This window comes from Oryctolagus cuniculus, chromosome 3 (genome assembly GCF_051225735.1).
Source record: "Oryctolagus cuniculus isolate XC-2025 breed Fujian yellow rabbit chromosome 3, ASM5122573v1, whole genome shotgun sequence".
Classification (NCBI taxonomy): domain Eukaryota; kingdom Metazoa; phylum Chordata; class Mammalia; order Lagomorpha; family Leporidae; genus Oryctolagus; species Oryctolagus cuniculus.
The window spans coordinates 176,439,731-176,461,754 of record NC_142869.1 but is presented as its reverse complement, the minus strand read 5'-3'; the positions used below and the strand labels follow the sequence as shown (position 1 = coordinate 176,461,754).

General features: G+C 38.9%; 1 protein-coding gene across 1 annotated transcript in view; it reads left to right on the top strand.

Moving 5' to 3' along the window:
* The window catches only part of CNTNAP2 (contactin associated protein 2), a 2,149,916-nt gene that overhangs the window by 952,011 nt on the left and 1,175,881 nt on the right, over positions 1–22,024 (top strand). The window contains exon 4 of the mRNA XM_089329590.1: positions 20,517–20,664. Within this exon, the coding sequence (XP_089185716.1) occupies positions 20,517–20,664 (148 nt within the window). The remainder of the gene's footprint in view (positions 1–20,516; positions 20,665–22,024) is intronic.

Genomic DNA, 22,024 nt, shown 5'->3' with positions numbered 1-22,024 from the left:
ATTTCTCAGCTTTTTATGCCTGAAATGTTCTTATGGGATTTTCAACAAAACCAGATGCCTTAAGGACTGATTCTGAGGTAAGAGTGCTATTTAAAGTGATTGTCATTCTATGAGTCTTCTGTGTAGACTGCTTCCCATATTGGAGCATTCACTACTTTATAATTCTAGGATTACTACCAGACCCTAAATTCTAGTCATATGATCACTTTAACACTTAATATGATATTTTTACCACCCAGCTTAAGAGGATTTGGGGTCCCATGGCAAGTTTTTAAACTGTGCACTTAGAAGTAAGTCAGTAAGAATATATGTAGAACTGTACAACTTTATAGCTACAAAATTCATACACATTGTAATTATAACTTTAGGAACATGGTAATTCTTTCTACCATCCCTACCATCCCACTCATACTCCCAACCCTACTTCCTCCTTCTCTTATTCCCACTCTTAGATCTATTTTCAATTGACTTTATACTCATGTGTTTAACTATCTTAATTAAAAAGTTGAACAAATATTATATTAAAAATCTGTTCCTCAACAGTCAAGACAAGGACTGTTCAAGTCATTGCTTCTTAAAGTGTCAATTTCACTTTCACAGATTTCCTGTTAGGTGCTCTGTTATTTATCATAGATCAGGAAGAACATGTGGTGTTTGTCCCTTTGTGACTGGCTTATTTCACTAAGTATGATGTTTTCCAGAGTCACCCATTTTGTAGTAAGTGACCAGATTTCATTATTTTTACCCTTGTGTAGTATTCCATAGTGTACATACCCCATAATTTCGTTATCCAGTCTTCAGGTAAAGGAAGTTTGAGTTGATTCCATGTCTTAGCTATTGTAAATTGAGCAACAATAAGCATGGAGGTACAGATAACTCTTATTAACTGATTTCATTTCCCTTGGGTAAATTCCCAGGAGTGGGATGTCTGGGTCATATTGTAGATCTATATTCACATTTTTGAGTTATCTCCATACTGTGTTCCATAGTGGCTTTACCAGTTTATATTCTCACCAACAATGGATTAGGGTACCTTTTCTCCTACATCCTCACCAGCATTTGTTGTTTATTGATTTCTGTATAAAACAATTATAACCGGGTTGAGGTAAAACTTTATTATGGTTTTGATTTACATCTCCCTGAAGGCTAGTGATCTTGAGCATTTTTTCATGTGTCTGTTGGCCATTTGGATTTCCTATTTTGAAAAATGTCTGTTTAAATCCTTTGCCCATTTCCTCACTGGGTTGTTTGCTTTGTTGCTCTTGAGTTTCTTGATCTCATTATATATTTAGGTTATTCATCCTTTATCAGATGAATAGTTTGCAAATAATTTCTCCTGTTCTGTCAGTTGCCTCTTCCTGAGTGTTTCTTTTGCAGTGCAGAAGCTATTCAATTTCATGTAACACTATTTGTGAATTTTAGTTTTGATTGTTGTTTCTCTGGAATCTTTTCCAAGAAATATTTGCCTATGCCAATGTCTTGCAGGTTTAATCGAAGTTCCTTAATAATTTGATGGTGTCGGGTCATAGATTTAGGTCTTTAATCTATTTTGGGTAGATTTTTGTGTAAGGTGTTACATAGGGGTCTTGATTCATACTTCTACATGTGGAAATCCAGTTTTCACAGCACCATTTGTTAAAGAGACGGTCCCTACTCCAGGGATTGATAGTTGTTCCTTTGTCAAATATAAGTTGGTTGTATATGTTTGGATTGACTTACTGCATTTCTGTTCTGTTCCATTGGTCTATTCATCTGTTTTTTTAACAGTACCAGGCTGTTTTGATTGTAACTGACCTGTAGTATGCCTTGAAATCTGGTGTTGTGTTGCCTCCAGCTTTCTTTTTGTTATATGATTGCTTTAGCTATTTTTTGTGGTCCCCTATGTTTCCATATGAATTTAAACATAATTCTTTCTATATCTGGGAAGAATGTCATTGATATTTTGATTGGTATTGCATTGAATCTGTAAATTGCTTGTAGAAGTATGGACATTTTGATATTGATTCTTCCAATCTATGAACATGGAATATTTTTTGATTTTTTATCTTCTTCAATTTCTTTCTTTAATGTTTTATAATTCTCATTATAGAGATCTTTGACATCCTTGGTTAAATGTATTCCAAGGTATTTGATTTTTTGTAGCTATTGTGAATTTGATTCATCTTAAAAGTTCTTTCTCAATTGTGGTATTAGCTGTGTGTACAAAGGCTATTAACTTTTGTGAATTGACTTTATATCCTGCAACTTAATCAAACTCTTCTACATGTTCCAATCGTCTCTCACTGGAGTCTTTTGAAACCCCTATATTTAGAATCTGCAAAAAGGAATAGTTTGACTTCCTCCTTCCCACTTTGTATCCCTTTGATTTCTTTTTTCTTGCCTAATAACTCTGGCTAAAACTTCCAGGAGTATATTGAATAGCAGTGGTGACAGTTGACATCCTGGTCCGATTCCAGGTCCCACTGTGAATGCCTTCAACTTTTCCCCATTCAATAGGTTGCTGGCTATGGGTTTGTCATACATTGTCTTGATTGTATTGAGGAATGTTCCTTCTAAACTCAATTTGCTTAGAGTTTTCATCATAAAAGAATTTTATATTTTATCAAATGCTTTCTCTGCATCTATTGAGATAATCATATGGTTTTTGTTCTTCAATTTGGCAAGGCGGTGTATCACATTAATTGATTTGTGAATGTTGAACTATCCCTGCATACCAGGAATAAATCCTGCTTGGTCTGGGTGGATGAGCTTTCTGATGTGTTGTTGGATTCTTTGGCTAGAATTTTGTTGAAAAAATTGTGTCTATGTTCATCAGGGAAATTCGTCTGTAGTTCTCTTTCTCTGTTGCATCTTCTTCAAGTTTAGGAATTAAGGTGATGCTGGCAGCTTAGAAAGAATAGCAAGGAATCTTCTTTAAATGTCTGGTAGAATTCAGCAGTGAAGCCATCTGGCCCTGGGCTTTATTTTGTTGGAGGGTCCTTATTACTGATTCAATTTCCAACTTGGTTATGGGTCTGTTTATGTTTTCTATGTCTTAATGATTCAATTTAGGGGACTTGTTGTGTCCAGGAATATATATATATATGTCCATTTTTTCTAGGTTTCCTGGTTTGTTGGCAAATAGTTCTGTGTAATAATTTCTGATAATTTATTTTATGTCTGTGTTGTCTTACATTTACTTTATCATTTCTAATTTTATTAATTTGGATCTTCTGTCTCCTTTTTGTGGTTAGTTGGCTAATGTTGTTTCAATTTTGTTTATTTTTTCAAAAAAAAAAACACTTCTTTTTGCTGATTGTTGTATTGTTTTTTAGATTCAATTTGTTTATTACTACTCTAATTTTAATTGTTTCTCTTCTCCTATTAGTTTTGGGTTTGGTTTGCTGTCATTTTTCATGATCCTTGAGGTGCATTGATAGTTAATTTATTTGGTGTCTTTCTAGTTTCTTGATGTGTATCAAGAATTGTATATCAACAATTGCTATAAACTTTCCTCTTTAAACTGCTTTTGCTGTATCCCATAAGCTTTGATATGTATTGTTGTCTTCATGTGTTTCCAGAAATTTTTTGATTTCTCTTTTGATTTCTTCTGTGACCCACTGCTCATTCAGGAGCAATTGTTGTTCAGTCTCCATGTGTTTGCATATGTTCTAGAGATTCCTGAGTTCCTTATTTCTAACTTCATTCCTTTACTCTCAGAGAAGATGCAGGGTATGATTTCATTTTTTTTAATTTGCTGAGACTTGCTTTATGGATTAGTATGTGGTCAATCTTAGAGAAAGTTCCATGCACTACTGAGAAGAATGTATATTCTGCAATTGTAGATGGAAAGTTCTGTAGATATCTATTAGGTCCATTTGGTCTATAGTGTTGATTGAATGTGCTGTTTCCTTGCTGATTTTCTGTATTGAAGTCCCCCATTAATATTGTATCAGAGTCTAAGTCACAGTTTAAATCACTTAACATTTCTTTGAAATGGCCAGGTGCCTTGTATTTAGATGCATATACGTTTATAATAGACATATGTCCCTGTTGAATTGACCTCTTAATCATTACATAGTGCCCTTTTTTGTCTGTTTTAACAGTTTTTGTGTTAAAATCTATTTTGTGATAGGATGGCTACACCAGCTTTTTTTTTTTTTTTTTTTGGTTTCTGTGAGTATGGAATATCTTTTTCCATCCATTCACTTTGCGTACATCTTTGTTCATGAGATGTGTTTCTTATAGGCAGCAAATAGATGGGTTTTGTTTCTTAAGCCATTCTGCCAGTCTGTGCCTTTTAACTGGAGAGTTGAGGCCATTTACATTCAAAGTGACTATTGATAAGTAATGAATTTGCACTGACATTTTTCAATAAATATTCCTATTGTTTGCTTTGGATTTCCTTTGTACTTTTACTGGAAGATTTCCTTCCTTTATCTTCTTTCATAGTGATGAGCATGTTTCTTTGTTTCTGTGTTTAGCACATCCTTAAGCATCTTTTGTAGGGACAGATGTGTGGTGACAAAATCTTTCAATTTTTGTTTGTTGTGGAAAGTCTATTTCACTTTCATTCATAAATGAGAGCTTTGCAGGTTACAGTATTCTGGGTTGACAGATTTTTTTTTCTCTTAAGTCTCTTAACCTGTAGAGTTTCTGATGAAAGGCCTATGTGAGTCTAATTGGAGATGCTCTGAAAGTAATCTGGTGTTTCTCTCGTTCACATTTTAGAATCTTTCCTTTGTTTTATTTTGGATAGTTTGATTACAATGTGTCATGGTGAACATCTTTTCTGGTCATATCTAATAGAGGTTCTATGTGTTTCCTGTACTTGGAAACTTGTCCCTTTCTTTCTCCAGACCAGAGAAGTTTTCTGCAATTATTTCACTAAAATGGCCTTCTAACCCTTTCTCTCTTTCCTAGCCTTCAGGAACTCCGAGAACCCATATGTTGGGTCATCTGATAGTATCCTGTAGATTCCCAGCAGTGTTCTTTAGTTTTCTAATTTCCTCTTCTTGTTTTTTGCCTGGCTGTATTATTTCCTGAGATTTGTTTTCTAATGTGGATATTCTTTCTTCTGCTTCTCTGATTTTGTTGTTAAGGCTTTCCCCCACATTTTTTATTTGCTTTATTGAATTCTTCATTTCCAAGATTTCATTTTGCTTTCTCTTTGAAATCTCAATTTCATAGAAGTTTTCTTTCATGTTATAGACAGATTTAATTAGTTCATGCATTTGCATCTGATTACTTGTATATAATCTTATGATCAATTTTTTGAATTCGATTGCATTTCTTTAAACTCTTCATTTTCACAATCTAGTATTGAAGTGTTGCATTCTTTTGGGGGGCATCATATATATTTTTATATTTTTGCTGTGGTGGCTTTTATCTTTGGACTATGCTTGGATAGGTGGAGTGTCTGCTTTCAGGGAATATCTAGAGGCATGTGGTGGGTGTGGTCAGGAAGCTCTGTTCAGTACTACAGAGTGAAGGGAGTGTTAAGGTGACACGTAGTTTAAGCATGGTAAATCTCTTTTTTAAATCAGATGGAAGGTTTTTATTTTGTTGGCATAGTTTCAGCTCATTTCCTCTCCTCAAAGGAGACCAGTGCCTGGGTGCTAGACCCAGTGGGTGTAATATTCATCCACACTACCACAAGGACCACACAAAGGATCTGTGTAGTCCTTGGTACAAGCAGATTCCCCACAATGTCCCTCACCAGGGAACCAAGGAGCCCTGAACACGTGGAGCCTCCCAAAGTGACTGCCCCAAGTCCTAGCCATAATCTGAGCCATCCCACACAGCCACAGTGTTTTCAAAGCCCTGTAATATCAGTGTTTTCACAGTCCTGGCACAAAAGCCTCCCACAGTCACGAACATCCAGACCCCATCAGTTCTCCCTGCCAGCATCAGGAGTCTCTGCTCAGCTAGTTGCTGGGCATGGGCACAAGCCAGCGCCGCTGTTACAAAATGTCCAAAATAGTGCCTGTTCTGTACCAGCTTGCTACAGGATGCCATTGCAGGGAGATCAGGGAGGGAGAAAAGTGCCTCCCCCATTTTTCCTCCTTTAGTTTGGCAGGTACACTATCCCCCACAGGGCTCCCAGCTGAATTTCCTCCTGCTTTTCATGCAGCTTTGTCACCAGTGGCTTGGGCTGCTGCAGTCTGCTCTCTCATCTCTCAAAAGCCGATATGGAGGCTCTCAGTTGCTGGGGTCCTGATATGTGCACATCCACACCCTCCACATAGGTCTCACTAATTTACATGGAGTTTCTTTTGCTGTTTTCTCCCTAACTCTTCCCTGAGAATATACTCTCCACTTTATTTTAAAACTATCTTCTCCTAGACTAGAGCAGTAAGCTCCCTCCCTACTCCACAATCCTAATCCAATCCTCTGAAGTCCCCTCTTATATAGATGGAGTATTTGGGCTTTTATCTGACAAATTAGTCATGGTTTTGTTTTGTGAAAACAGTATCTTTTTCCCAGAATTTGAGTGAATCACCCATGTAAGCATTCTAGATTTGATGAAGGGAGAACTAAATCTCACATCTCTCCCTGATTTTTTCATTAAGATTTCCATTTTCTGCCACCATCTCTGTTTTAGCCACTTTGTGTAATTACATTGACATCCCCATATTTCTGGAAAAAAAACCTGTTCATTACCCTAGTGTCTTCTTGAACAGAGTAACATGTCCTGTTATTTTTGTAGCATATTATCAAACATATGGTTTATTAACTATACATGGTGATGGACTGCTTTTTGGCACAAACAGAAGTAACAAGAGCCTATGAAAGATGAAAGCGTGGGAGTTTGGGGATGCACATTTTTATTCATTTAATGAGGCAGTAAACAGATACTTACTGACCACCAACCCCTGTGCATGGAGCAACGGATACAGAGGGATCAAAGAGGTGCAATGACAGCCTTCAAAGCTGGCTTCCACGTTTCTGCCCAGTTAGGTGTGTTATCAAATGCATAATGAAGTAATCATAAGTAAGTGAAGGTAATCAAAGGTCAGGGCTTAGATGAGGCATCCCACAGAACGGCTGGCACCTGAGGGGTGAGCTCCGGGAAGCTCTCGGCTCTCATAAAAAGCTGTTTTGAGTCCTGCAGCATGTGTGTGTCCAGCTAGATCACCATGCTGAGCAGAGGATCCAGTGGGAAAGGCCAGCCTTGTCACAGTGTTGGATCAGGCCTTTCCTCTGGACCTGCCTCAGCACAAAGTAAAACCAGGCCTGGACCCCCACCGCAAGACAGCAAGCAGAGCAGTCTATTTCCATGTTTTGACAGAAATTGTTAGCATGGGGAAAATAAAACTCTAAGAAAGAAAATTTCACTTAAAGAAAAGTGATAGAGTGACCGCATGTGTATGACATCAACTCGAAGAATAATTGGTGTGTTTCTGTTCAAGCAAGAATTTTTTGTGTTTTAAGAAAATGCAGTCTCTCACTTTAGGAAGTCCTCTTGTGGTGGTGTTTTCCCTGCATAATTCCCCATGTATGAGGCTGTTGGAACAATGACATCTTTTCCTAGATTCACTTACACAGTGTCTAAGCCCATTTTTTAGTGTTAAACAAAATGTCTCTGGGATGGGGAATCGTTCTTACTGCCAAGGGCCATTTGGGTATTTATAACATCATTCTTAAGCCACATGAAATTATCTACTTGAAAATTATGCTGCTGTAGACTTACTTAATGTCAGCTCCCACCTGCAGTTACATTGTCAGGGCCAGACCAAGTGATATGCAGGATCTTCCATGACCTCCAAGCCAGATGTTCCCATCCCTACAACTACTGATTCTCATTCATTTTTGAAGCAGAAACTCTGGTCTCTTATAGTGGGTCTCTCGAAAAGTGAGGCTTGGGTGAGGAAGTCAATATATTTATTCTCTTAATAAAATATATCATGAGTTATGCTTCAGATCCCATGATGCCAAAATTGGAAATACTAATTCCTGCACCACACCCAAAATACTTATAAACCCCTGTATATTTTCTCCAGTCTGAGAAAATAGATATTTCAGTGCTCAGAAATGCTTGTCTGATGTTTGGTGGCTTTTAAATGGTAAGTGGCTAGAAAATCTTCTACAGATTTTAAAATTTTGCCTCCTATCTGAATTGAGAGAAATATTTAATAACTTAAGATTCCCTTAGATTCAAGACTTACAAGCTAACTCTTGTCCATGGTGGTTATTTTAAAGTTTGTGAACTAAGAATAGTTTTATATCTCTCAAGTGTCAAAAAAAAAAAAAAAGAAAAGAATATGGGACAAGTATGGTATTTGCAAAGCCTAACATTTTCACCATCCATTATTTACAGTATAAGTGGGTTTCCCTCATTAAACTATGTGAAATAAATGGTTGAGCTAAAAGAAAAATATTTAGTGGACATGGTGGGAAACTCAGTTTTAAACTTCAACAATGCTTAGCTTATTTTCAAATTAACTTTGTATATGGCATGCAATATGTTGGTAATAACTTGTAACTCCTTGCTGTATATTTGCAAAATTTGTTGAATAGTAACCCTAAAAGCATATAATGGATTTAACATTTTATTATATTCCTGATAACTTTACAGAACATGAAACTTTGTGAGTTAAATAAATGTCATGTTAATCATAACTAAAAAAAAAAAAACCCACTATCCTGATACGCACACACTAATAATAAATCACAACCAGTAAAGGAAATATAATAGCAGTACATGTAATTCACAAGTTGATATTCATTGATTTTTCTGTTTTGCAGTGATAAATTTGGCTGCTGTTTACTAAGCATTTATTATTGTATAATTTAAAGGGTATTGTTCTACATAAGAAATGTTCAAATTTGGTTTAATTTTAAATTTTTCATGTGGCTCTTCATGGTGTTATAAAAATCAACTGTATGTCCTACCTTGTTATTTTCTTCCTTTTCACACCTCTGTTAAAAATTGCAAGTGATTGTGAGTAAATTATGTGGAAAAAAAGTTTCTTATCTAGGCCAATGACAATGTAGTTATTGCTACCGATATTGCATGAATTTTTAAAAATTTTATTCAAGTTATACAAGTTTCATGTATACCAAATACAGATTTAAGAACATATTGATGCTACCCCACTCTACTTCCACCCATGCTTCAACCCTTCCTCCCCCTCCCTATCACATTCCCACTATTAATTTTACAAAAATCTATTTTCAGTATACTTAATGATCATATAGTTAACCCTATTCTAAATAAAAGAGTTCAACAGATAGTATGAAGTGGAAAAAAAGAAAAACACTGATCCTCACCAGAAGAGACATGGGTTATAAACAATCATTGAATTTCAAAATGTCTATTTCACTTCAATACATTACATTTCAGATACTCTATTAGTTACTTGGATCACAGAAAATATATGATATCAATCTTTCTGGGACTGGCTTATTTCACTAAGTATAATGGTTTCCAGTTCCATCCATCTTGTTGAAAAAACAGAATTTCACTTCTTTAAAAGCTGAGTAGTATTCTGCATATATATATATATATGTGTGTGTGTGTGTGTATACACACACCCCGTAATTTCTTTATCCAGTCAACAGTTGATGGGCATCTGGGTTGATTCCATATTTTAGCTATTGTGACTTGTGCTTCAGTGAACATGGGGGTACAGATAACTCATTCATTTATTGATTTCTTTTGGTTTGGATAAATTCCCAGGAGAGGGATGACTGGGCCATATGGTAAGTCTATATATTCAGATTTCTGAGGTGTATCCATACTGTCTTCCACAGTTGCTGCACCAGTTTACATTCCCACAAACAATGGGCCAGGATACATTTTTCCCCACAACTTCAACAGCATTTGTTTTTTTGTTAATTTCTCCCTGAGAACCATTCTCACAGGAGTGAGTTGGAACCTCATTGTGATTTTGACTTAAATTTCCCTGATGGCTATTGATCCTGAGCATTTTCTCAAGTGTTGCCCATTTCTTAACTGGATTGTTTGTTTTGCTGTTGTTGAGTGTTTTGACTCTAGAGATTTTGGATGTTAATCGTTTATCAGTTGTGTAGTTCACAAATATTTTCTCCCATTCTGTTGGTTGCCTCTTCACTTTGCTGAGTGTTTCTTTTGCAGTGCAGAAGCTTCTCAGCTTGGTGTGATCCCATTAGTCAATATTGGCTTTGACTGTGCCTCTGAGGTCTTTTCCAAGAAGTCTTTGCCTATGCCAATGTCTTGCAGAGTTTCCCCAGTGTTCTCTAATAACTTAATGGTATCAGGTCATAGATTTAGGTCTTTTGTGGGGAGCAACCCAGACTAGACTAAGTTACTGGAATTAAGACTTATTCTATGCATCTGCTCTCCCACAATATGGCGCTGGGAGAGGAGAAAGCAACTTCTGCGCAGCTGCCTCTCGCTAGCTTGGGTGATGACCTGCAGGAGCTGATCCTACTCCTGATTGCAGGAGAGCAGCGTACTCGGAGTGTGGGTAGCAGAGTTGGGATTGGTGGAAGAGGACTATAAAGGAGGAGAGAGACAACATGCACCAAGGAACATCTAAGGGGAACATCTATTTGAAGGAACACCTGTGCAGCCCCCGAGAGAGCCGGCCGGCGGTGTGCCACTCCCCCGCGGAAGTGGGGAAAGTGGCTAGGGGGAACCGCCCTTCCACGGAGGTGGAAGGGATGGTAGCCAACCTGGGAAGAACCAGCAGCAAACCCGGGGAGGGCCAAGCAGACAAAAGAACAGCGCAGGGTCCTGTGTCATTCCTCCATGAAGAGGGGGAGCGACATAATGGTGCCGTGACTCGGATATGAAGCCTAGGCAGGGTTTAGTGTCATTCCTCCATGAAGAGGGGGAGCGACATAATGGTACCGTGACTTGGATAGGAAACTTAGGAGGGAAGAAACAGGAAGAAGTGGGAAAATACCAGAGAGAGAGACTAGCAAAGAGCCTAGGGGAAAGCCGGACGAAAAAGGTGCCGGAAGAAGCTATTGAAAGCCTAGGCATAGACTTGGATACGGACTATGGGGGGAAGCTGGGAGAAATCTCTAAGGTCGAAAGCGAAAGTGAAAGCTAGAACAAACAGACTCGGATACGGACTGTGGGGAGAGGCCAGGAGAAATGAGGGAGGAATATTGTTGGAAGAAAACTTAGGGAAATATACCGGGTAGAGAAAAATGTTAGGGAAATTGAAGCTGCGGGGGGCAGGCCAAGGCGGAAACGTAAGCCAGTTTGGAATTCTTTAAGTCAGCCCGGGGGGCAAAAGGCAAAAATCTGGAACCAGAGGCAGAGACATGGGCTGCCAGGTTGGAATCCGTCAGATTAGCCCGGGGAGCAAAAGAAGGAAGCCAAACCATAAGGCGGAGACGCGTAAGCTAGGTTGAATTCGCCAGGTTAGCCCGGGGAACTTAGATTGAATACCGGTGGTGGCGGAAATGTAAGCTACGCTGTGTGACTCGCGGAAGCCGCCGCACGCAGAGAGAGCACGCGGGGCGTGAATAGATAGGGAACGTGGGGCTGGCGCGAGGCCGTGGTGCGGGCGCGAAGTGCCTGGAGACCGCGGAGTGTGCGCGCGAAGCGGAGCCGCGCAGAGCTAGGAGCCCGCCGCAGGGCGGGCGCCGGGAAGCCGTGCAGATGAGAGAAGCGCGGGCTGAAGCGGCTCAGAGCCGGGAAGCCGCCGAGAAGCAGCCTCGGGGCGGGCGCTAGGAAGCCGCGGGGATAAGAGAAACAGAAGTTTAGAAGTAAAATGAAAGAAATAGGAATGCTGGAAGATGGAAGTGAAATGGGAGAAATAGGAATGCCCAGAGATAGAGAAATAGAGAGAAGTGGGGCCTCCCCTCAACATGGCAATGAGAGAGCTTGGATTCGGTCTGCCTAATTAGGGAGGTGGTGAGCACCTGCGGGCGGCTAGCAGCTTATGCGCTGCAGGTCACCGAAGACAGGCAAGAATTAACATCAATAAGTCTCCCCACAATACCGCAATGAGAAGGCTTGGATTCAGTCTGCCTGATTAGCAAGGCGATAAGCACCAGCAGGCAGCTCGACCAGAGTATGAGCTGCAGATAGGCACAAATCAACACCAATAAGTCTCCCCACAATACGGCAATGAGAAGGCCTGGATTCGGTTTGCCTGATTGTTAGGGCTTGTAAGTACCTGCAGGCAGTTCTAGCAGAGCAGAGCATGAGCTGCAGGGCACCGAACACAGGCACGCATCAGTGCCTAAAAACCTCCTCACAACATGGCGAAGAGAGGACCCGGATTCGGTTTGCCTGATTGATAGGGCTTGTAAGCACCTGTGGGCAACTCTAGCAAGCAGAGCAGAGTGTGTGCCACGGGGCACCGAAGACAGGCGCGTATCAACGCCAAAAATAAAAAGAAAGGGGGATCTGTGGGGAGCAACCCGGACTAGACTAAGTTACTGGAATTAAGACTTATTCTATGCATCTGCTCTCCCACAATATGGCGCTGGGAGAGGAGAAAGCAACTTCTGCGCAGCTGCCTCTCGCTAGCTTGGGTGATGACCTGCAGGAGCTGATCCTACTCCTGATTGCAGGAGAGCAGCGTACTCGGAGTGTGGGTAGCAGAGTTGGGATTGGTGGAAGAGGACTATAAAGGAGGAGAGAGACAACATGCACCAAGGAACATCTAAGGGGAACATCTATTTGAAGGAACACCTGTGCAGCCCCCGAGAGAGCTGGCCGGCGGTATGCCGCTCCCCTGCGGAAGTAGGGAAAGTGGCTAGGGGGAACCGCCCTTCCACGGAGGTGGAAGGGACGGTAGCCAACCCGGGAAGAACCAGCAGCAAACCTGGGGAGGGCCAAGCAGACAAAAGAACAGCGCAGGGTCCTGTGTCATTCCTCCACGAAGAGGGGGAGCGACAGTCTTTGATCCATTTTGAGTGGATTTTGTGTAAAGTGTAAGGTATGGGTCTAATTTCATACTTCCACATAGTTTCTCCAGTAGCATTTGTTACAGAGACCATTGTTCCTCCAGGGATTGATTTTAGCTCCTTTGTCAAAGATAAGCTGGTTGTAAATGCAGAGATTGATTTCTGGAGTTTCTATTCTGCTCCATTGGTCTACACATCTGTTTTTATGCCAGTAACAAGTTGTTTTTATTATAATGGCCCTGTAGTGTGTCTTTAAATCAGGTGCTATGATGTGTCCAGCCTTGATTTTATTGTATAAGACTGCTTTAACTTTCAAGGTCTCTTGTGTTTCTATATGAATTTGAACATAATTTTTTCTAGATCTGAGAAGAATGTCATTGGTATTTTGATTGGGATGTCATTGAATTTGTATATTGTTTTTGGTTGCATAAAAATTTTGTTGATGTTGATTCTTCTAATCCATGAGCATGGAAAATTCTTCCATTTTTAATATTTTCTTCTATTTCTTTCTTTAGTCTTTTGTAATTTTCATGGTAGAGATTTTTTACATCCTTGATTAAGTTTATTCCAAGATATTTAATTCTTTTTGGAGCTATTGTGAATGGAACTGATCTTAAAAGTTCTTTATTAGCCTATGGACTGTCTGTGTATACAAAGGCTATTAATTTTTCTATGTTGATTTTATAGCCTGCCACTTGACCAAACTCTTTTATTAGTTCCAATAGTCTCTCAATGGAGTCTTCTGGATCCCCTATATATAGAATCATGTCTTCTGCAAATAGGTAAAGATTAATTTCTTCCTTTCTATTTGTATCCCATTGATTTCTTTTTCTTGCCTAATGGCTTTGGCTAAAACTTCCAGGACTATATTGAATAGCAGTGGTGAGAGTTGGCATCTGTCTCTGGTTCAGGATCTTAGCGGGGGAATGATTCAAGCTTTTCTCTATTCAATAGGATGCTGGCCATAGGTTTTTCATGAATTATCTTGATTGTGTTAAGGAATGTTCCTTAAATATCCAATTTTCTCAAGGTTTTCAGCATGAGAGTATGTTGTACTTTGTCCAATGCTTTCTCTGCATCTATTGAGGTAATTTATTGTTTTGTGAATGCTGAACCAAAGGTAAATCCCACTTGGTCTGGGGGAATGGTATTTCTGATGTGCTTTTGGATTCGATTAGCTCATATTTTATTGAGGACTTCTGCATCTCTGTTCATCAGGGATATGGATCTATAGTGCTCTTTCTCTGTTGATTCATTTTCTGGCTTAGGAATTAAGGTTAAGCAGGCTTCATAGGAGGAGTTTGGAAGTATTACCCTCCTTTCAATTGTCTTGATTAACTTTAGAAGCATTGGAAGTAGTTATTCTTTAATTGGTAGAATACAGCAGTGAAACTATTGGGACTCAGGGTTTTCTTTGTTGGGAGGGTCTTTATTTCTGATTCAATTTCTGTTTTGGTCATTGGTCTGTTTAGATTTTTTATGTATTCATCACTCAATTTTGGTAGATTGTATGTATCCAAGAATCTGTCCATTTCTTCTAGGTTTCCCATTTTGTTGGCATACAGCTCTTTGTAATAATTCCTGGTTATTTTATTTCTGGGGTACCTGTAGTTACATTTTCTTTTTCTTCTCTAATTTTATTGATTTAAGTCTTCTCTCTCTTTTTTTTTTTTTTGGTTAGTTGCACCAATATTGTATCAATTTTGTTTATTTTTCAAAAAAGCAGCTCTTCATTTCACTGTATTTTTGTTTCAATTTTGTTTAGTTCTTTTGTAATTTTAATTATTTCTTTCCTCCTACTAATTTTGAGTTGATTTGTTGAATATGTCTAAAATATAGCATGAGCCTTTAAATTTGATATTCAACTATGCCATTTCAAATACCAGATATAAAATGTGTTATGCCTAAAAGGTATCTCATGAATATGACTTTTTCTTGTAATCACTTTTAAAAAGCTACATGCTGGATTATTTTGTTCCTAATTCCACAGAATCTATGAGAACATTCATGATTTTTCAAATTTGGACATTTTCTTCCTGTCATCATCTTTCATCCTTATTGTCTATTCCTAAACACACTTAGGTTTAAATTTTCTTTGAGTCTACAGTTTTAGTTCTAAAATGGATTTTATAGTTAGTCCTTTTTGTCGGGTACACTGAGGACATGAATAAAAATATGAGTCCTTGAGAAGTTACTGACATAGAGTAAAATCCCAGAACAACTAGAACCAGGAACTAGATGTCTTATAGCCTAGGTCTGAGCTTTCCCTTTAGCATGCTAAACTTCACCTTTTTTCCACAGAGCCCTACTTTCTGTCTGGCTCCCAAATGCCACTCTGTCCTTCTGTCCAGCAGAGCTGTGGCTCCCTGTGTAGAATTGGCCTGATTACGTGGCCTACATAGAGCTCCTTATACTGGTAAAGTGACTGGCTCCATTGTATATGGTTTGTTCAATATTGCCTTTTGCGATGTCTTTTCATATTTTACTTTAAGCCTTAGAAGATTGTAGATGTCTCAGAATCAGCGGCACAATAGAATACTTTATTATTATAGTTGTTTTCAGTATTCACATAAACATAGCAACATGCTAAACATACAATTGATCCTAAAGTTAAATTTTTGCTGTCGTTTGTTGAGTGTTATTTAATATCATGAATTTTAGATTAAGCCATATGCAATTATGGATTTGCTCATAGATTTTCATGGTTCTTACATAATAAGTCAGAAAACCAGGTAGTGATATTAAAATGTAACCATGCCTGTGCTTTGGTGTCTTGTCAAAAAAAAAAAAAAAAAAAAAAAAAACTTTTACCTATAATCAATGCTTTGAGGTGTTTTCTATATATTTTCTGCTGCTAGTTTCAGCTTTAGGTCTTTTACAATTTTTTATTTTATTTTATTTGAAAGGTAGATGTAAGACAGATGTAAGAGAGACAGACAAAGATCTCCTATGTTTGGTTCAGTTCACTTCCCAAATACATAAAAAAGCAGGGCTGGGCCAGGTCAAAAGCAGGAGCCAGGAACTCACTAAGGGTCCCTGACATGAGCCATCACCTGCTGCTTCCCATGGTATACGTTCGCATGATGCTGTAGTTTGGAGAAGAGCTGAGACTTGAACCCAGCTATTCCAATATGAGTTGCATGCATCTGAAGCAGCAGCGTAACTACTGCATCAAACTTCTCCCTGAATTTCATGTCTACACTTACATTCTAGTCAATTTTGAGTTGATTCTTGAATATGGTGAGAGTCAGGGATTCAATTTCATTCTTTTGTATATGTGTATTTGCTTTTCTCAACACCATTTATGGTGAAGACAGTCCTTTCTCCAATGTATGTTCTTGGTATCTCCCCACAGAAATCTTTAGTAAAAGGCAACAGTTTCATGCACTGTGAAGAGAGACCAGAGTACCAGGTGCCTTTCTTAAAAATCATCTGTCTATACATTTTTTGAAGAATTTCTGATTCTCTGCTCTATTAGTCTATGCCTCATGTTAAATGCCAGTGCCATGCTGGTTTGATTATTATGGATTTGTGTTAAGTTTTGATGTGATACATGTGATACATGTGGCCCCGCATTTTGTTTTTTCTCAGGATTGCTTTTGCTAATCTGGGTCCTTGTGGTTTCCTATGAATTTTATGACTTTTTTCCTATTTCATATTCAGAATATATAAGGTATTCAAAAACTCAAATATAAAACATGATACAATTAAAATTGGGTAAGTATTCTGTATAGGTATTCCTCAAAATAAGACATATGGAGAGTCCAAATAAGCTTATTAAAAATGTCCAATGTTGGGCTGGCTCCGTGACTCACTTAGCCAATCCTCTGCCTGTGGCACCGGCACCCCGGGTTCTAATCTCGGTTGGGGTGCCAGATTCTGTCCAAGTTGCTCCTCTTCCAGTTCAGCTCTCTGCTGTGGCCCGGGAAGGCAGCGTAGGATGGCCCAAGTGCTTGGGCCCTGCACCCGCATGGGAAACCAGGAGAAGCACCTGGCTCCTGGCTTCAGACCATCTCAGTGCACTGGCCATAGTGGCCATTTGGGGGGTGAACCAATGGAAAAGAAAGACCTTTCTCTCTGTCTCTCTGTGTCTCTCACTGTCTAACTATGCCTTTCAAAAAAATGTCCAATATTGCAAATTATCAGGGAAGTAAAAATGAAAACCAAATTGGGATATAAACTCATCTCATTTAGAATGGCTATTATCAAACACAAAAGAATTAAATGGTAGTGAGGATGTGGGAAAAGGGGAACCCATATGCTATAGGTAAAAATGTAAATTTGTGGTAGAAACTATATATAACAGTATGGAGGTTCTTCAGAAAATCAAAAATAGACCAGTGATATGCTCCAGCAATCTCACTAACTGATATTTGTCCAAAGGCAATGAAATCATTTTGTCATAGAGATAACTGAACACCTGTGTTTATTACAGTACTATTCATTGTAGCCAAGATATGGAACCAACCAAAGTATCCATTGGTGGATGAATGGATAAAGAAATGGAATGATGAGATGTGTGTGTGTGTGTGTATGTCTGTGTGTGTGTGTGTGTGTGTGTGTGAGAGAGAGAGAGAGAGAGAGAGAAATGGAATAATATTCAATCATTGAAATTAAGGAAATCCTATAATCTGTGGTAATATAGATGGAACAAGAAGTCATCATTTTAAGTTAAATCAATAAGACACAGAAATACCACATCCTTACTCATTTTTGAAAGCTAAAATGAAAAAAAAAACCTCATAGAGGAAAAAAGTAGAGTAGTAGTCACTAGAGACTGGGAAAGGTAGTGGGTGGTGAAATGGGGCAAGGCTATATAATGGATACCAAAATGCAGTTAGGAGGAAGTACTTCTAGTGTTCTATGATATTGTAGGGTAACTGCAGTCCATAAGAATATATGTTTCCTTTTTTAAGACTTATTTATTTATTTGAAAGAGTGACAAAAAGGGAAAGAGACAGAGAGATCATCCATCTACTGGTTCATTCCTCAAATGCCTGCAATGGCTGTTGCCGGGCCAGGTCAAAGCCAGGATCTAGGAACTCAGAATTCTATCCAGTTTTCCCACATGGATGGCAAAGTTCCAAATAATACTTGTGACACCTTTGGCTGTCCTCCCAGCCACGTTAGCAAGGAACTGCATGGGAAGCAGAGTGTCTGGGACTCACACTTGTGCTGCAACATGGGATGCCAGCAACTTGACCGGCTGTGCCCCAGTGCTGCCCCTCTATGATATATTCTCAAAGTAACTGAAGAAGAAGGGTCTGAACATCACCAAGAGCATGTGTTTTGAAATGTTTCTTTATGTTATTTTGTCAGCAAGATGCAAATTGGATGCTCCATAAATATTCAAATTCAGGATTGTGCTCAAATTCTTGTGTCTTAGAAGGATTGAGTGAGGGTAGGGCTATTTTTAAAAGACAGTGATGGCATGCGTCTTATAGAAGAAAACCGAAAAGATCCTGTCAGCAATCATCACTCTAGAGCTTCCCAAACTGCATGTGATGTGATGAATATGCTACACATGAGATGCTATCCAGCATGCATATTCTTAGAATCATCTAAGGGTTATATAAAGTTGTTCAAATCTATAAAAAATGATTCAATACACTGCTTATCATTACTAGGTCTTATATTACACGCTGCATATTTTGAAGGCCGAGAGTATCACTGGAAAATGTGAACTCAATAACAGACATTATACTATGAATTTGCTATTGTGATGTGTATGTGTGTGAACTTAAACCAAGGTTTTTCATTTCAAACCTATTCTGTCTATAATTTTTTTAAAGATTTATTTATTTGTTTGAAAGCCAGAGTTACACAGACAGAGAAGGAGAGGCAGAGAGAGAGAGAAGTCTTTCATCCGCTGGTTCACTCCCCAACTGGACACAATGGCCGGAGCTGTGCCAATCTAAAGCCAGGGGCCAGGAGCTTCTTCCTGGTCTCCCACGTGAGTGCAGGGGCCTAAAGACTTGGATCATCTTCTGCTTTCCCAGGCCACAGCAGAGCACTGGATTGGAAGTGGAACAGCTGGGACTCAACCCAGCATCCATATGGGATGTCAGTACTGCAGGTGATGACTTTACCTTCTATGCCTCAGTGCAGGCACCCTGTGTCTATTATTAAAAGCAACTCTTCGGCTTCTTCTTATTAATATGTTATATTTTAAAATTATAATAATTTTTAAAAGGTAATATTTCTGCTTTTATATAGAAACCAATCTAATCCCTCTTGTCAAGAACATAAGACTGTTCTTTGGGGCCGGCGCTGTGGTGTAGTGGGTAAAGCTGCCACCTGCGGTGCCAGCATCACATATGGGCACCAGTTCAAGTCCCAGCTGCTCCATTTCCAATCCAGCTCTCTGCTGTGGCCTGGTAAAGCAGTAGAAGATGGCCCAAGTCCTTGGGCCCCTGCACCCATGTGGGAGACCTGGAAGAAGCTCCTGGCTCCTGGCTTCAGATCCTTGCAGCCCCAGCCATTGCAGCCAGCTGGGGAGTGAACCAGTGAATGGAACACCTCTCTCTCTCTCTCTTGCTCTCCTTTTCGCTGTTTAACTCTGACTTTCAAATAAATAAATAATTTTTTTTAAAAAAAAAGAACTTAAGAAACTAGCAAAGTGATATATTATTTATTATGGTAAATAGTTTTCCTTTTATAATTAAAATTTTACACCTAAGCAAAAGTTAAAGAGAAACTCTTTTATGGCATGCATATAGCTGTATAAAACTCAAGTTACCTAGTACAGAGACAGCTAGAATGCCTTTATGAACTTGAAGCAGCTGGTGTTTAAAATAGCATATGCTCTGATTTATTTAACTCATATACTCTGAAATATAATGATTTCTTTCTTTAAGTCTTCCTTGGATTATAATTAATACTATTCACACTATTGTTAGATTGTAGTAGTTTTGAAGACTGCAGAGCCCGCAGAGCCGTATGTCTCTCATATTATCTTGCTCTTACTTACTTAGCGTGCAACAGGTGTTCCTTCAATGCTTGTTGGGTAAGTGATATCCATGCCCAAAGAAAACCCATCCATTGTCAGGTGAAAAAGGAAGATGATCATGTGTGCTTTCAACTTCAGACAGGATTTATAGTGAACTGCTCTTTGCACAAAATCTGTCATAATGAAAAAAATGGAATTAACAAATCTGACCCACTGGAAAGCCTTTCTGCGTGTGTCGATTTTAATACAAGGTGGGGACATTCATCTCTTCACAGTAATTCTCTTCTTATCTAACTGGTCTTGAAACGTTGTGTCTTCATATTTCTATACCAGGGCATGTAATGTACCATAGGGAATCTTTACAAGCAAGACATGTGGCCGGGCTCTATAAAAATTGTTTATGGTATAATTTAAAAACAAAATATTAAAACTTGTAATTTAAATACTTAGTGGATACTACAGTGGATGCTGTACAGAATTTAATTTTTAATATATGAATATTTGTTGATTTACATATATTTACATATGAATATTATTTACAAAGGCTTTCACACATTCCCTACTTCAAGCAACTTATTTTCAAATAAAAGTGTAGAAGCGTTTTTCAAATAGTTTATGATGTGCAAATATAGAACTTTATCATTGTCTAAAAAATATGAGCCTAGTTTAGCACATAGGGAATACAATCATTTCTAGGTATTTACCCCACGGTTTGTCATCCCACTTCTTCCAGGCTTTTCCTGGAAACACCAACTCTGACAGTGTGGTCCGGCATGAGTTGCAGCACCCAGTTATTGCCCGCTACGTGCGCATCGTGCCTCTGGACTGGAACGGAGAAGGCCACATTGGGCTCAGAATTGAAGTCTACGGTTGTTCATACTGTGAGTATTAAACTGTTAAACTTTGGGACAGGTTTCAACATCTTCATTTAAATAGTAATCTTATTTTTTAACTATGCAACAATACTTGCTATCTCCTTTTTTGAGGCTTTAACTAAAATACCTGAGCAGAGTTTCTGCAGAAAAGAAAAGGTTCATTTTGGTTTAGTTTGGAGGTGACAGTTCAGGTCGTGTCACCCTAGTGTGGCATCTCTGGAGGCTGGACGTGGAGTTAGAGGCAAGATTACATGGTAAGCTGTGAAACAGAGGACCTGCATGGAACTTGAACTCGGAATAATCAGCTTCTCATGAGAACCATACCTCCAGTGACCTGAAGACCCCCCTGGCCCCACGTCTCAGATGCCACAATTGGATCAAGTCTACACCCTTACCCATCAACCATGACGGCATCAGAGTTTAAATAGCTGCATGAGTGTTCCTGAGCGAAATCCATCTCTGCCTGTGACACTGTTTTTGAAAAACAGCTGTCTTCTATTTCTATATGTAAATAAATCACTAGGTTGTTTCTCTGCTTTTACATCATAAATTTATCTTACATGTACACTCACATATATCTGAAAGAAAATATCTGAAAGAAAAGATTTTAAAAGTAACTTTTGTGCAACAGACCGAAACAACAAAGCTTTTTCTTTAAATTTTATGATGTATTTAAAAAAGAGTAATCTATACAATTATCCACATTTTACTTCTTTGTGAAAGATTTTGGATACATTCTAAATGACTTCCATGCTGTTTACGGTCTCTCTTCAACTATGGGTATTTTTTAAAGAAAATATTTATTATTTAGTTAAAAGGCAGAGTGACAGATGGAGGGAGTTACAGTGAGATACATATCTTCCATTTGCTGGTTCAATCCTAAAGTATCCACAAAATCTTGGGCTGTACCAGGCTGACACGAGGAGCCTAGAACTCTATCCAGGTCTTCCATATGGGATCTAAGCACTGGGGCTGTCATCTGCTGCCTGCTTGGTGCATTGACAGGGAACTGGTTCAGAAGGGGAGGCAGGACTTGATCCTGGGCACTCCAGTACGGGATGGGGCATCCCAGGTGGCAGCTCTGCCTTCTGTACCACACTGCCTGCCCCGGCTAAGCTTATTCTGAGTTTTGATGTCAATTGCATTTTACATTTATATGAATTAATTTACTCATTCTCAAATCTGCTAGATCAGTGAAAGGTTTCTTTTCTCTTAGTCTTGTTTTAGCCACCCCGTTCCTTTTACTTCTTAGGTACATTATGCATATATCTAATGATTCCAGCATACGGGTCTTTTGAGAATGTGATGCTGTTATCATTGCTGCTCATTTATGAGGATTATGCCTGTTATTTCTCTCCTGTCTCTT